Here is a 16,620-nt window from a genome sequence, read left to right on the forward strand (position 1 = left end):
CCTTCTCATGTGCTATATATGAAGCACACATCATCACCTAGATAGAATTCTTGAAAAGAATGTTTACCTTGTATCTAATCAAATTGTAAGGTTTTAGGTTAGGAAAGAAAATAGAGAAGGCATGGTGCAACAACATAGGTTTATTGGGAATAAACCTGTGGAGGAGGGTCTCCAGAAGAGGACTGAAACCCCCATCCACTTACAGGCTGGGGTAGATATAGGGCAGAGGCAGGAGGTACTTTGGCAGGTGGGAAATTTTGCAGTTACTCTTCCTAGGGATTGCTAAAGAGGTAACTTTTAAAATCAGGTTGATAGGGGCCAAGCAAGATATTCTCATGGCTGGAGCTCAAGGGGGAAATTTCCATTCTCCACAAAATGGAGATGGTGTTAAGATGGTGAATCTCATGCTAACACAACTCTTTAGATCTAACATCCCCTTCACAGATTAATCATGGGAAAAGAAACATTTTAAGTGATACAACAGGGAAATAACCATATAAAGTCAGATGTGAAACATTATACAAAACATTTTATCATTTTCTTGCAAAAGTCAATGTCATGAAACAAGAAAAAAAGGTCTAAATTTAAAAAGACTGAAGAGACATAATTACAAAAGATAATGATCCTTGACTGGATTCTGATTCTAAAAAATAATGATGACAGACAATTTTGAAGCAATTGGGGACATTTATAAAGGAAATGGGTACTATATGATAGTAAGGAATTATTGCTCATGTTCTTTCTTAGTTTTATAGCATTATTGTGGTTATGCAGAAGAAAGTTATTTATTTGGAGATGAATGCTGAAGTTTTTAGGAGTGAAGCATTGTGATATCCATACTTAAAAATAGTTCAGAAATGAAGTTAATAGGGCAATTTGCTTTTGCAAAATGAAGCAAATAAGGCAAAGGTTAATAATTGTTCAAACTAATTAGTAGGCATAAGGATGTTCAATTTCTTATTCCTTCTATTTTGCTGATATAAGGGGGGGAAAATAATTTTCCTTATTCCCCCTAGGTTCTTGGCTGAGACCCACCCCCCTGCAAAAAAAGACAGATTGTTACTGGCAGACACTAGAAGAGGGTCCTTGGTTCTTGTGTTCGAATATTAAAAGCATTTAACACTGAGACTTAGGAGTATGCATACAAGCAGTGCACTTTATTAGAGAAGTGAGGGAAACAGAAACACCTTGATAGACCAAGGTGCTCTGCTGAGGAGTAAGTCAGCACTGAGAAGAATCAGGATAGCTCCTTTTATGAGGAGCAAAATGTTTATTCATTAGTTATTAGGTCAGTTGGCATGAACATGGAGGGTTTCAGTTTAGCACATGCACAGTTGGGTTACACATACATGTATCTCATGTGGCATCAGCAGATAAAATCAACATTATCTCATGTGGCATCAGCAGACAAAATCTCCACCCAGAGATAGGAAATCTTGTATTATAATAAGGAAAAGGCCATTATCAGAGACCAGATTTTCCTATACACATGTCACAAGTTGTTTGCGTCTTGGTGCATTGATTATCTGACCAAGGGGTCTCTAAACCTAGGACATGGTGGCTATAAAACTTGTTAAAACAATATGCTGATGTGAAAAACAAAACGTGTTGGAGCCTTGCAGGACCAGTTGTTTGAATCACAGGCACTTTCTCAGGACTTAGGTATGAGGGGTTGGACTGGTCTCCATTTTTTTTCTCTACCTAGCTCAAGATGAACAGGAGAAAAATAAACTGTTTAATGACATGTCTACTTCCTGTATACACAGGAGAGACCCAGGAAAACTGAATAACTCCTCAAAATAGCCCAAGCCACCACCTTAAATACCACCTCCAGCTAAAGACAAAAGATGTTGGGGGATGGGGAGCCAGTTATGGGAGGTTTTCAGTAAAAGCACAGTAAACAAGGGTAAGGTTGTTAGCAAATTTAAGTCTCTGCTTTATCCATTGATAAGAGTTCCTACAGATTAAGTCATCCCCCTCTTCCTGGTATAGTAAGAGGTACCAGGTACCTCCTGGTAATTTACAAATGGAAATTTCCCTTACACATGTAATTGACTCTTACAAAAGTGTAACTTCTACTGGGTTTTCAGAGTTTTTCCTATGCCTTCTCTTTCTTAGAAATAACTAGTTCAAGATAATCCTTATGCCAAAGAGGCATACTTTAGGGTAGAAAATTCAGCTCTCCTTTACTGTACGTTTGAAGTACATCATAATAAAAATAAGACTGAAGTAAATCCTTATGTGTGGAGCCACCATAAACATCTTGAAAACGAGTTGGGAAGCGTCATTCAGATTTTCCCTTTTATCATTCATCCTTCATAATATCCTAATTTCATGATGGTACTTTAATAAAATTAATAGTGATCAATTTATAATGATATAGTTATCTGCTTTCTGTTTCATTAGTAACTTTAAAAAAAATTTTTTTATTAAGGTATGATTGATATACACTCTTATGAAGGTTTCACATGAAAAAACAATGTGGTTACTACATTTACCCATATTATCAAGTCCCCACCCATACCCCAATGCAGTCACTGTCCATCAGTGCAGCAAGTTGCCAGAGATCCACTATGTCCCTTCTCTGTGATACACTGTTTCCACGTGATCCCCCACACCATGTGTACTAAACATAATATCCCTCAGTCCCCTTCTCCCTCCCTCCCCACCCGCCCTCCCACACCCCTCCCCTTTGGTAACCATTCATTAGTAACTTTTAAATGATAACCCCATCTATCAGGAACCTGGTGACAGGAGTGGTAAGCAGTTGGGAAGGGAACATAGATGTGAAGTGGGGGAGGGCAAGAAGGAGCTGCAACCCATGTCTCTCATCACAACTCGTATTGGTCATATTGGTCTCACACTGAAACCTTCATCGCCCTCTCACTGTCTGTAAGCCCCCCCACTTAGAAGATGTAGGGCTCTGCAGAAAAGCTGGCACACCGCACCATGGAACTTCACACAAAGATGGACTGGGATTTGGAGATGCTGAAGGAGAGGATCCAGTGGGAGCTGGAGGAGCTGCAGGCCCAGTTGCTGTCCTCCACAAATATTACAAACCATGAGGTCTGTGACAATGTAGGGGAACTGCTGCAGCACCAGCCCTACACTCTCCTTGCCTTCCTCAGCCCTCAAATTTCTCTTTTAGGCAATCCTAACCTAGAACCAAGTAAGGAAAGGAATTTGGGGAATCTTAGTTCCAATTTAGCAAACTTGCTACAATGCTAAGCCACTACTGTCCTGTTATCCCCATCTTACAGAGAAACAAACTACCTTAGAAGGTTAAATCACTTGTGTAAGGGCACACAGATGGTAAGTGGGGAGCTGGACTGTGAACACAGGCCATCTGACTTAGACTCTGGGTTATTAACCACTGTGCTCTACTGCCCCACTCTAATATCTGAAAATTAGAGGAAATTGAGTTTCAACTCAATAGCAAGATGACCTGTTTAGCAGTATGAGCTCACCCACGTTGGAACAAGCTGTGTCACAAAGCAGAGGGTTCCCTGTTCTAGCTGATGCTCAAATACAGGCTGGGAAGCCATCTGTCAGAGATATTACACAAGAGAATGTTGACTGTTTCAGGGTGGCTACTAACAGTGCTTTCAACTCCAACATTCTGTTTCTAGAACATACAGTTCAGAGCAAGGGTCTGAGATCACAACATACAAGGAACATAACAGAAGGGATGGAGAAAAAGACAAGCTCTCAAGGATGGGCAGGAAAGACACTTAGCTAAGCTGTGTCCAATAGTGCCAAAATCTAGCGAGAAAAATAAAAATTACAGTCAACCCAAGAGCTGTTTCACACAAAGGATGTCATATAATTAACTACATAGTGGTGGGAGGTTTTCCCCCATAAACTGATTTGATTTCACTGAATTGCCAGGCCATTTTTGTTGTTGTATAGACATGACCTTTAAAAGTCTGGTGGAGGGACTGCAAATTCAGGCATGCTATGCATAAATTCTAAAATGAAAGTTTAATCAGTTGAGGGCATGACACAAATTTTGAAGCAAATATCCAAATATTTCAAAGAACTGCTTAGAAAAGAATTTTCACATTTGAAGTTCTGCCAACATAAACACATAATAACAGACCTGATGTCTTGGTAACAGTTTAAAAAATTAAAGAAAAAAGGCAGTGATTAGTCCAATTTTTTCTGTGACAGATGCATCCTGATGACATCTTTCCAAAGCAGACATTACAATAATTTTCTTTTTCTCCCCTTAAATTCTACACTGGTTAACCAACTATGCAAATTGGAGGTCATGCAAAATCTATATGAAGATATTAGATGAATTTGACTTCTCATCAAGAAAAACCAGAAATCAGTAAAGGTAATGGGTTAACATTTCAAATCTCAACATTGGTAGGTAGATGGAAATCCCATGAGCAAAATTATTGCAGTATGTGAATATCTCTTTCCACCCTTCTCCCCCTGCTCTCCACCTGGGAGGTCCACCTGAATGGATCACGTGAATGAGCACAGCTGCTCTCTGGCTTCCAGTGGGACTTAGCCGATCAATTACACCAGAAGATCAGAGGAAGGATGGAGAGGGAAGTTATGGTGTTTATTCTCCCAGCACACTTCTCAAAGGGTTGCCTTGGGTCAACTGACTCCCATGACAGAAGACTGTGTTTCTCTCAAGGTGTCTTTCTACAGCTTTCTCTCTCTTCCTCATCCCACTGGAGCTAGAGGTGGTAATGGCTTGTCACGGTTAAGAGCCTCAGACTGCTGCACTCTCCCTTGCTACCCCCCCTACGTCCTGTCCCACACCTTTGTTGACAGTCAGTTTACCAAACCTTCCTCAAATTATCTTAGAGGATGCCTTTTGTTTCCTGCGGGGACCCTGACTGATACACACAGATAATATTTAAATGCTAGTAACTATTAAATCTCAACCTCAATGCTCTGTCCACCATTTTCAGAAAGTTAGGGCATAATTTTTCCATTCCCACTGTTGAAAATTATAATTATGAGTGAGATGATCTCACCTGGAGTTTAGTGTTGCTAATAATCCAGATTCTGGAGCCAGAATGACTGGCTTAAATTTCAGCTCTGACGCTTACTAATTTTATGAGTTTGAGCAAATCACCTAACCCACGGGGGGGGGGGGGGTAGTTTTGCCCCTCCAGGGACGTTTGGCAATGTCTGGAGATATTTTGATTGTTACAGTTGGAGACAGGATTTCTGCTGGCGTTAAGTCATGGGTAGAGTCCAGGGATGCTGCTAAACATTCTGTAATGTACATGATGGCACCCCCCTGCCACAAAGAATTATCTGGCCCAAAATATCAACAGTACCAAGGTTCAGAAACCCTGGTAACTCTTGTGTACCTTAGTTTCTGAATCTATGAAATGGAGTTAACATCAACATACATGTCATAGGATTGTCTGAGGGTTCAATGAGCCAGTGTATGTAAAGCACTTAGAGCAATGCCTGAGATATAGTATATGCTCAGTAAATGTAAGCCGGCATACTCATCTTCATCTTCATCATCATCATGAGGCTTTCTGAGAGCTCAGAGAACAAAGACAACTTGGTCAAAGGCCACTAGTTATAAATTCATTACAAAAGAGCCAATTCCACTAAAGTTCTATGAAAGCAGAGATCTGGTCTGGCTTTATTCTACGATATCCTCAGCACCTTCATGTCTAGCATATATTTTTGTTGTTAATGATATTCAATAAGGCACCTGTTTTTTCATGCATAAGCTAATGAACGTAATGCACCCAGTAGAATTCCTAGCATACAGTAGGTGCTCAGTTATAGTGGTGGCTGTGGTGGTTAGAGTGGATCTTGTAACAATACATCTTTTGAGCCCGAAAACAAGAACCAGTGGGTGTCTTCTTTTACTTTCTTACTCAAATCTCTTAGATTTTATTCACTAACATTTCAACAACTGAAGGCCCAGAAGGAACTCATGGGTAAGTTATAAGATTGGTGAAATTACAAGATGCATAGTTACATTACTCACATATTTTTAAGAGGTGCTTATTTAGAATGATCTTAAGTAGCAATTTAAAAATCTTTATTTTTACTTTGTTTCAGTCCAACAAAAGGATTTTAATTGGATTGCCATTTTAAAAAATTAAGCAAGATGAGAAAAGGAAAGGGAAAAAGAAGGTAGGAAAAAGTTGATGAAGCAAAGAGTGAGGTTAGACTCACCCAAAATACCCTGTAAGAACCTGTCCACTTGCTAGAGGGCCATAAATTTGGCTGATGAAGGCCAAGAGTAATAATTGTCCCATCATATATGTCACAGGGCCATACAGAGAAAAAAATACAAGAACGATTATTGTCAACAATGAAACATGACTGTTTTTCCTATACAGAGGATACTGAAGTGAAATTAATCTCTTCAGTGGTGAGTTTATAGGAAGTCAGTAGTCGATTAGGCTAATCTTTATAACGTCCTGCAGTGTAGACCAGAGGTGTAGTGCCAAAGCACAGTCCAATAAAAGCAACTCTACAAAAGGCTAAAATAACACAGTGCATGTGTTACGGGTTGAGTTTATTCTCCTGGGTCCTTGAATTGAAACACAGAGACACAATAGCAAAGCAGAGGGAAAGTTTTGTTTGAATACACTGCAAGGGAGGAGCCAGCCAAAGTCAAGATAGTCAAAGGTCTGGATCCATCAGGCTGGAGGCTTATATATTGCCTTCTGGTTAGGAGGCACTTCTTCGACAAGGTGGGGGTTATTTGATTTACAGGTCTTTCTATCTAGTCAGCCTTCTCAGTGAGCATGTCCTTTCCCCAGGCTGAGGTGGGATTTGGGCTGTTCTTAATTCCATTGGGTTGTGGTCTGGATTGGGAGGAAGTTATCTCCCTGCAAAGCCTGTGCTGTCTCCACATGGTACCCCCTCCCTGGGCAGAGTTTGGGCAGCTTCTTCTTTGAGCCTTCTCTTCCCCTTTTCTGGCTGCTCATGTCTATCTTTCTACCTAACATTCCTAACCCAAGTATAAATCTCTCTGGTGGCCTCCCTTAGTCCTGAGCTGAGAGAGCTCTTTAAGGAATGGCTAGGTAGGATGTCTTTAGGGCAGTCATTACTTAGTCATCAAGTATCAACAGTACTTCAGCAGTGTTGTTCACACTCCATCTCAGGTAGGGCCTGGGGAGTCTGTGGTCATACCTGGGGGTGGGATGATCTGGGTGACAGACAAGTACAGACATGTGATCTTCAGTGATCAGCTCATCAGGTGGCAGAGATGACAGCAACTGCTGGAAATTGAGGGGCATAATGATTACAAAAAATATTTCACATTTATGAAGTATTTCCTTGTGCCAGGCATTACTGCGAGGGTTTTAGAAATATAAGCCCAAGATGGGGGTGCTATTGTTAAATTACTCATTTTACAGATGAGGAGACTGAACACTTAAGTACTTTCCCAACTTTATGGAGCTAATAAGGGACAGCACAAGGAACTGGACATGGCAGCCTGGCTGCAGAGCCCACATGCATGAGGTATATATCATGTGCAGCAAAAGGGACCCAATCCCACATTGCAAAGGTTGAATCTCCAAGGTCAGCTCAAGCATTGCCACTGGCTTTAGTCCACCTCAATTTTTCACTCAGTTTTTCATTTCAAGAAAACACACATACGCCACAGAGGCAGCCATGCAATTGTTGTGTATCTTTATACAGTAGTCCCTGCCTTCAAGAGGCAGAATGAGATCCCCAGAAAGTTCAGCGACCACAGAATCTCAAAGCCTAAATGTCAAATTAGTGTCCCAGACAGGAAATCAGAGAAGGAAGACCTAGATGAGTGAGAGCTATTGCTATCAGGGGGCTGCACATAGAAGGTGGGGCTCCAGATGGGCAGAAAGAGAAGAAAAGAAGAGAAAAAGAAAGAGGAGCAGAGAGAACCACCTTGGCAGGAGGGAATGTGCTAGCAAAGGCTACCAAAATCATGTACAGCACAGTGCTAGGCATGTTCTAAGTGCTTTACATGCATGAACATGTTAATGTTCATTGCCATCCCACACAAAGGAGGGACACTTACTACTCACCTATCATATGAAGAAACTAAGCACAGACAGGTTGGGCAACTTGACCAAGGTCACACAGCTAATAAGAGGCAGTCTCACAGACAGTGCTCCTAATATCTATGCTGTACTGTTCTCTAGAAGGAAAGTTGCCTGCAGTGGAGCAGGCAGAGATAGTGAAGGAGAGGTAAGCAGAAGTCAGGCAGTAGAAAGCCCTGGAAGGCATATCAAGGAGTTGCCAATTATGGATGCTGTAAAGGGCAGAAAGTCAAGAATCAGAAGAGTCTCTTGTGGGCCCTCTGCTCTTGGGTCATGGGGTCAAGGGAACTATTGCTGCACAATGACCCCCAAAATGATTGGCTTAAAACAACCATTTTTTTTCCTCACAGTTCTGCAACTTGGCTGGAGATTGGCAAAAATAACATGTCTCTGCTCCATGTGATGTCATCTGGGGCAGTCATATGGCTACACTGAGCTGGAAGCTGGGCTAGAGCTGGAACATCAAAGATGGCATCACTCACCTGTGGGGCACTCCCTGGGTGAGAGGAGTGGTTGGACACCTGAGTTCTTCTCCATCTGACCTTTGTCTCTTTCTCCATGTGGTCACCACTCATTATTCAGAAGTCTAACCCAGGTTCCTTTACATAATGGTTGGTTTCCAAGAGGGTGAAAGCTGAATCTGCCAAATCTCTAAAGGCTCAGGCTTAGACCAGGGTTAGCATTGGCACCACCATCCTCCTGCCATATTCTACTGCCCAAAGCACGTTTCAAGGTCAGCTCATTTTCAATGGGAAGGAAACAGACCTCAATTCTCTATGGGAGGTGCAGCAGGCACGTATGGGGATAGGAGAGATTGTTGGCAGCCATTTTGCAAATAATCCACTTCCAAGAACAGTGACATCTGGAGCCTCTGGGCTTTTTGTTCCTGTTCTCTTGTCCTCTAATGCTCTGTCATAAACAATACTGTCTCCATGGATCCCCAAATTCACTGAAGGACATTGTATCAACATCTCCTGTGCACTTCACTTTCATCCAAAAGACTTCTGAGCTAAGGAGAGAGCATCCCAGGCTGTTACTGGGGAAAGTCATTTCAGATGTCACAGCTGTCCCATGGGAAAGGTCAGCTCAGGGAAGCGAGAGCCAAAGTACCAAAGGCCTCCAAGCACTCCACGGCTTAAAGTGATGGTGTGCCATGAGGACTCTGACTTCACTCTAGGGCTTGCATAGGCAACCCATTGGCAAAATCCTGCCACCTGCCCTTTTTGTAGATAAAGTTTCATTGGGGCACAGACATGCTCAATCATTTATGTATTGTCTATGGCTGCTTTAGCACCAAACAACAGAGCTGAGTAGATGTGACCGAGAGGGCATGGCCCATGACACCTAAACCAGACACTGTCTGGTCCTTTAAAGAAAAAGTTTGTCAACCATGGCACTGAGGATAATATTCAGTAGTGGTAGGTACTCTTTCTCATTCTTAATTTTGTTTCCAGTGATTACATTGATCCCCGGGTTAGCATTTTAAGTGGCAGAAATAAGCAGTTCTCGGGCTGGTCTATACAGCTCCTTGAAGAAGCAAGAAAATGTAAAGCTTTCAGTAATAGAATTTTGAGGTAAAAATCTACATGATACTTTTAAGTCAAACAAATTGGTGCCCTTATCACTCTTAGAATCTGTGCTTAAGCCTCTGTGGGCACACTCTGTGTGTGCAAACCTCATTCTCTTTCTAGGGAAGGGAACTGCAGTAAGTTTTCTATGCTCTGAGATTTTTAAAAAATAATTCAATAGGCAAATTGGTCATCCTCAGTGGATAATCTCTGTTTCTATTCACATTGAAGAGAATCCAACAGAGCTCTTAAACTCGGTTAACCTAGCAGTACCTGAACTTTCTGAAAAATTCAAGGTAATTACCGAGGCCTGCCTTTTTGCTTTCACTGGGTTGTGTATACGCAAGATTTGTTTTAAAAACATCTAATTTTAAAAGAATATTTAATAATGTGAAATTGTATGGCTCCATGAGAGATTATTTTGATGTGTCTTCACATGCAAAATAAAACCAAAAGATGAAATTTAACATCCTGTTTCCCTGGAGCCCTTGAAGTCCTGTTCTTAGCCTGTCAAGAATATATTGCTGAAACGTTATGCTTTAGCAATTTTCAAACACACATATCCAGTGCCCCAGCAGTTTCAGCTCTTGAATTTTATCCCAAGTTCATTATATGGTATAATTCAAGGTTAATTATGGCAGAATTCTTTGTAATAGTAGGAAATCTTAAATAACTCAAATATCCATCACTAAGGGACTGATACAAAAGCAGCCATAGACAAGACATAAGTGAATGGGCATGACTGGGTTCCAACAATTTATTTAATTGTGGTGGATCCATGCAATGGATTAAAAGGAATGAGGAGGATGTCGGAATGATATAGAACAACTTCCACGATTATTGTTAAGTGAAAAAAGCAAAGTGCTTAATAGTATGTGTAATATTTTATCATTTGTGAAAAGAAATGGGAGGGAGAGAAGAAATATATAGCTCGCCTTTGAACATTGAGTTTGAACTGTGCAGGTCCATGTACATAAAGATTTTTTTCAATAAAATACATTGGAAAAACTTTTGGAGATTTTCAATAATTTGAAAAAATATTTTCTTTTCTCTAGCTTACTTTATTTTAAGAAATCAGTTATATAATACATGAAGCATGGAAAATATGTGTTAATCAACTGTTTATGTTATCAGTAACACTTCTGATCAACAGTAGGCTGTTAGTAGTTAAGTTTTGGGGAGTCAAAAGTTTTTGACCACACTGGGAGGTGGGGGTTGGTGCCCATAACCCCTGCATTGTTCAATGGTCAAATATAATTTGCTTGTATATGAATTAAATACCTCTGGGAGGACTCACATAAGAAATCAACATTTTTTGTCTCCATGAGTGATTGTCAGTCAGGGTCCAGCCAGAGAAACCACTCTACGAGTTTCATTCAGAGGAAATTTAATACAGAAAGTTGGTAACACAGATAACAGGAGAGTTAAGATGCCAAACAGGAGACTATGAGGTAACCCTTAAGTTATTAATAGCAAGAAATGACTACCATCCTTAGGGTTGAAAAGCTACAGGATGGAGGGGCTGTTAAGAGACCCTAAAAGTTGGACCAGTGCAACAGTAATAGAACCATGGTGTGGAGCCCAGCGGGAGCTGGGACCACAGAGGATGAGGCTGACTGGGGAGAACTGGAATCAAAGAGAAGCTGCAACAACTGCAGGAAACTCGAGAGAAGAAACACCTTGGCTACGCCCTTCTCCCATTTCTTTACCAGTGCCCCTCCCTCTGTTGCCTGAAGCTACTCAAGAGCTACCATGCAAGGGAGCCTGGGAAATGTAGTTTTCTGCAGCACAGAGCCGAGCAGAAAAAGGGCAGTGCGTGGATTTCTGAAAAAGCAGGCAAGAACATAGTCAATAGTTCCGTAACACTTTTCTATGTTGACAGTAACTACACTGTTGGAGTGAGCACTTAATAATGTATATAACTGTCGAATCACTATGTTGTATACTTGAAACCAATATACTTATGTCAACTACACTTTAATAAAAAAAAAATCAAAATAAAATAAATAAATAAACAACAACAAAAAAGCAGGCAAATGACTTGTTCAGAAGGGAATGTGTTGACCTGGGAGAGAGCAGTAGCAGGCAGACATTTTAATATTTACCTTCTTGTGCTTTATGATTTATGAACCCTGTGAATATATTGACAATCAAAATGAGTACAATTAAATTTAAAAATTAAATAAAAGCATAGTGGAGTGTATATTTTTTATTAGAAGAAGAGATTTCAGAGAAATGTCAAGCTAAAAATAACTAAATGACCACTATTAGGGGAATGATGAAAATTGGTGCATATGTACAATGTAGTACCATGCAGCTGTTCAAAAGAACGAGTCATATAATACCTATGTAAGGACACACAAGCAAGTGGTATCGATTGATGCTAATAGGCAATGGGCTGCGTGGTTGTGGGACAGGTAAGAAGACTGGGAGGCAGGTAAGGTACATAGCGGAAACATTGTACACCCTTTAATACCTTCTGATTTTGTTGCCACTTGTATGTGCTGCCTGTTTTAAATAGAAATCAAGATTTTTTGTCTTTTCATTAAAATGTTTTTTAATTGTGGTAAAATACACCTAACATAAAATTGACCATCTTAACCATTTTCAAGTGTACAGTTCAATAGTGTTAAGTATCTTCATATTGCTGTGCAACAGATGTCCAGAAATTTTTCATCTTGCAAAACTGAAACTCTGTCCCCATTAAACAACCACCTCCATTTCTCCCCTCCCCGAAGTGCCTGGCAACCACCCTCCTGCTTTCTGTCTCTATGAATTTGACTACTCTAGGGACCTCCTATACACAGAACCATACAGTCTTTGTCTCTTTGTGATTGGCTTATTTCACTTAATGTGGTGTCCTCAAGGTTCACCCATATTGTAGTATGTGTTACAACTTCCTTTCTTTTTAAGGCTCAATAATATCCCACTGTATATATATATCACATTTATTTAGCCATTCATCTGTCAGTGGACACTTGGGTGACTTCCACCTTTTGGAATCAAGATTTCAAAAAAGAAAGTTTATGCTTAAATTAACCATTCATCTCATGGTGGAAATAGTTACACACAGAAAGCCTGGGGGGCTGGGGGGCAACAGTCTTTCCAGGCCATCTGATAACCCAAGTGACTTCTCTGGAACAGAGAACCACAGCAGCTGCTACCCTCCCCCAAGAATCTCAGGTCCGGGAGGAAGTGTCCAACATCTCTCCTAGGTAAGCCTTTAGTCACAATACGGTACAGAAAGAACCCACCAATAAACAATGTGTTTCAGGATCATTAAGTAAAAGCCACACTTAACTGCATCTTATTCTGTAACCCTGAAAATAAGAAGTACAAAGATAAAGCATATTTTAATAAAGACATTGAAACACTAACATCAGAATCCTAATCTCAAGAGTGAAGAAAACAAGACTGTGAAACTATCTTAGTGAGAGATTTTCCTGGTTTCTGTTTCTTCTTTGTGTGAGCATTCACCCATTTGTTTATTCTCTTAGTCTCCACATTCGGTAGGTGGAATTCTTCCCTGAGTTTTATTTAAGTGAGCAGATGAAAATAGGCTATATTAAATTATAGTTTCAGTCAGAGTTTTTAAAGTTGTCTTCACAATTCCAAAACAGCCATTTGAAAAATGAAATCAAGGACTTTCTTACATTTAATGCTAAACATTGTAATGATGAATATTTTCCAAAAGACAGATAACAAAATGGTATGTACAGCATGATTCCAATCATAGGGAGAAAAAATACACATACATCACAGAAGAAAGGACTTTGAGATGAGAATTCCCCAGATGGATGGAGCAACGAGAGATATAAAGATGAAACTGATCCAGGTATTGGGTTGGGTTTTAACATCAACACGGGCATAAGAGAAGGAGGCCAGAGGAGAGGAGGAAAGGTTTGGGTCCTCGATGGCACTGATGGGCCCCTAATTAAAGCAACCTAAGTGCCACCTGTCTCTGGATTTCCTGTTAATGCGAAAATAAAATTTTCTGGATGGTTAAGTCAGCTCTGATTGTGTTTTCTGCTCCATTCTAATCTTACTTGATATGTTCTCCTCCATTTTGCATGTAGTTATCATTCAGTAGAATAGTTTCATTATATTTTAAGGCCCCCTTAATTAATCATCATAAGAAATATGCAGCAATTTCTTATTCAACTTTACTTACACATTTACCAGTTTCTTTGTTTATATGTTTCCTCCATCTGAATTCTTGTTTCTTTGCTCAAATATCTTTCTTCCCATGAAAATCCTTTGCTTCTTTTCTTGGCAATGATCTATTAATGATACATTTGTCTAAGTGTTTGTCTATAAATATTTTATTTAATTACCTTGATTGGATGATAGTTTAGCTGCATAATGAATTCCTTTGACTTGCATGAGACAAGGAATTGGAATTGTCACGTTTTGCATAAATCCAGGACCTAGAGGGGATGAACAATTAGTAAGAGGTGGGAAAGGAAAAAACCAATCTTCTGGCACAAGAAGACAGTGATGAGTTTTTCTTTCCTAGCCTGGCCTCTGAGTAGGAAAAAATGTCTCCCCTGAAAAATGTATAACTATGTGCCTCATGGTCCAGGAATCTTTAAAATTCTTCTCAGTCTCTACTGCCTGGCAGAAACAAATGCAAAAATGCTTTGGGGGCCTCCCTCCCAAGTCTGAGATGCCCAGGCATTGCACAGATAAAGCTCCCCTGGCATTGCATTCAAACTCCAAATTCGAAAACATAAGAGAGAAAGAACATATGAGTGAAAGTGGGCACATGAACAGCAAATCTACATCCCCAAGTACATCAGGTACTAGAACAACCTAATACAGAGGGATAAAATAAATATGTTTAAAATGATTAAAGACAAAGAAAGTGCTGTAATCCCTAAGAACAAGTCACTATTTAAAAAACAATAAGCTTTTTGAACCAAACTAATCTCCTAGAAATGAAATATACAATTATCAAAATGTAAAACTCAGTGGACTTTTACATCAGATTTAACACAGCTAAAGAGAATTACTGAACTCTCTGGAGAATATATCTGAGGAATTTACTCAAAATGCAACACAGCAAGATAAAAAGATGGAATACATGAATTACAGAGTATATGAAAGAGAGGTTATGAGATATCAAAAGACAGAATTAGGTAGCCAAATATATCTCTAACAGTAACTCCCCAAGGAGAGACTAGAAAGATTGAGGGGTGGTGGAAAATAAATATTTTAATGCATAATGACTGACTTTTTCTATATTCATTAAAGTCATAAATCTCAGTTTTAAGAAGCCCATCCATGCCAAGCAAGAATAATAAAAATAAACCCAAACCTAGACACATTGCAAAGAAACATCAAAGTACCAAAGTTAAATAGAAGATCTTAAAAGCCACCAGTGAAAAATAACAGAGCACCTTCAAGAAAACAACAACAATTAAATGAGAAGAGAAATTGAAGAACAAGGGCAGATGCCAGAAGATAATGAAATAACATCTTTGCTGGGAGAGATGACAGCTCTCAGGTTGGAATTCAGTATCCAACTACACCATCGTTTAATCAAGACATTTTCAGACAAAGACTGAGAGAGTTTACTACAAACAGATCCTTGCTGAAATTGAAGTAAAAAAAGGTGCTATCAGAGATAAAGATGGACATTTCATAATGATAAAGGGGTCAATTCATCAAGAAGACGTACATTCTAAGTGCATATGCACCAAAAAGCAGAATTTCAAAATAAAGGAAGCAAAACCTGAGAAAACTTTAAAGAGAACTAGACTGATTATCCACAGTTATTATTCAAGATTTCAACTTTTCTCTCAATAATCAATAGATCAAAGAGACAGAAAATTAGTAAAGATATAGAAGATTTAAATGCCATTGACCAACTTGACATAACTGACATTTATAAAACATTATATACAGAACAGAATATATGTTCTTTTTAAGTGCACATGGAAGAATCACCAAGACATTATATGCTATGCCATAAAAAATTGTCAGTACGATTAAATGGATTGAAATTATACAGCATATATCCTCTGACCACAATGGAATACAATTAGAAATCAGTCATAGAAAGGTAACTGAAAAATTTCCCAAATATTTGGACATTAAACAACATACTTTAAAGAAACCTGTGGGTCAAAGAAGAAATCAAAAAGAAATTCAAAATGAATGAAAATAAAAATAAAATATCAAATTTGTGGGATGCTGTTAAAGCATTGTTTAGAGAGAAATCTATAGGTTGAAAGGCTAATTTTAAAAAAGAAAGGTTTAAAAATTCATTATCTAAGTTTCTACCATAGGAAGAGCAAACTTAATCCAAAGAAATAAAAAGAAAGGAAATTAGAAAGATCAGATCACTATCAATAAACAGCTGGAAACTGAAATGTGAAAAAAATACAATTTACAAAGAGCAAGAAAAAATGAAACATGTAGAGACAAATTTAATAAAATGTGCAAAACCTCTACACTGAAAATAATAAAATATGGTTGTAAGAAATTAAAAAAGACATCAATAAATTGAGAGAGATACAGCAATTATGGTTTGGAATATTCAGTACTGTTAAGATGTAAATTCTCCCCAATCGATCTATTGGTTCAATTCAGTCTCAGTCAAAACCCCAGCAGGTTCTTTAATAGAAACTGAAAAATGATAATAGATGTTATATGGAAATACAAAAGAGTCAAGAATATCCAAAATAATTTTGGAAAAAAAGAATAAACATGAAGGTTTTACAGGACTTCAGATAAAGCTAGTCATCAAAACAGTGTAATATTGGCTTGAGGATAGACATAGATTAATGGAACAGAATAGGGAGTCCAGAAAAAAATCCACAGATCAACTAATCTTTGAAAAATGTGCAAAGTAATGCTGGAACAGCTAAGTATCTGTATTTTTAAAAATGGATGTCAGTGCTCACCACCTATATGAAAACTAACTCTAAATGGATGATGTATCTAAATGTGAAAGTTAAATAATAAAACTTAAAGAAAAAAACATAGGAGAACATTTGTGTATCTTGGGATAGGAGAGA

The 16,620-nt window shown here is 38.9% G+C and overlaps 1 protein-coding gene across 1 annotated transcript in view; it reads left to right on the top strand.

Moving 5' to 3' along the window:
• Nucleotides 1-2,949: 2,949 nt before the first annotated feature.
• DUSP21 (dual specificity phosphatase 21) overlaps nt 2,950-16,620 on the top strand; it is a 200,354-nt gene continuing 186,683 nt past the window's right edge. Inside the window, 1 exon segment of the mRNA XM_073227502.1 lies at nt 2,950-3,169. Coding sequence (XP_073083603.1) covers nt 2,950-3,169 — 220 coding nt within the window.

Source organism: Manis javanica, chromosome X, assembly GCF_040802235.1.
Source record: "Manis javanica isolate MJ-LG chromosome X, MJ_LKY, whole genome shotgun sequence".
Classification (NCBI taxonomy): Eukaryota; Metazoa; Chordata; class Mammalia; order Pholidota; family Manidae; genus Manis; species Manis javanica.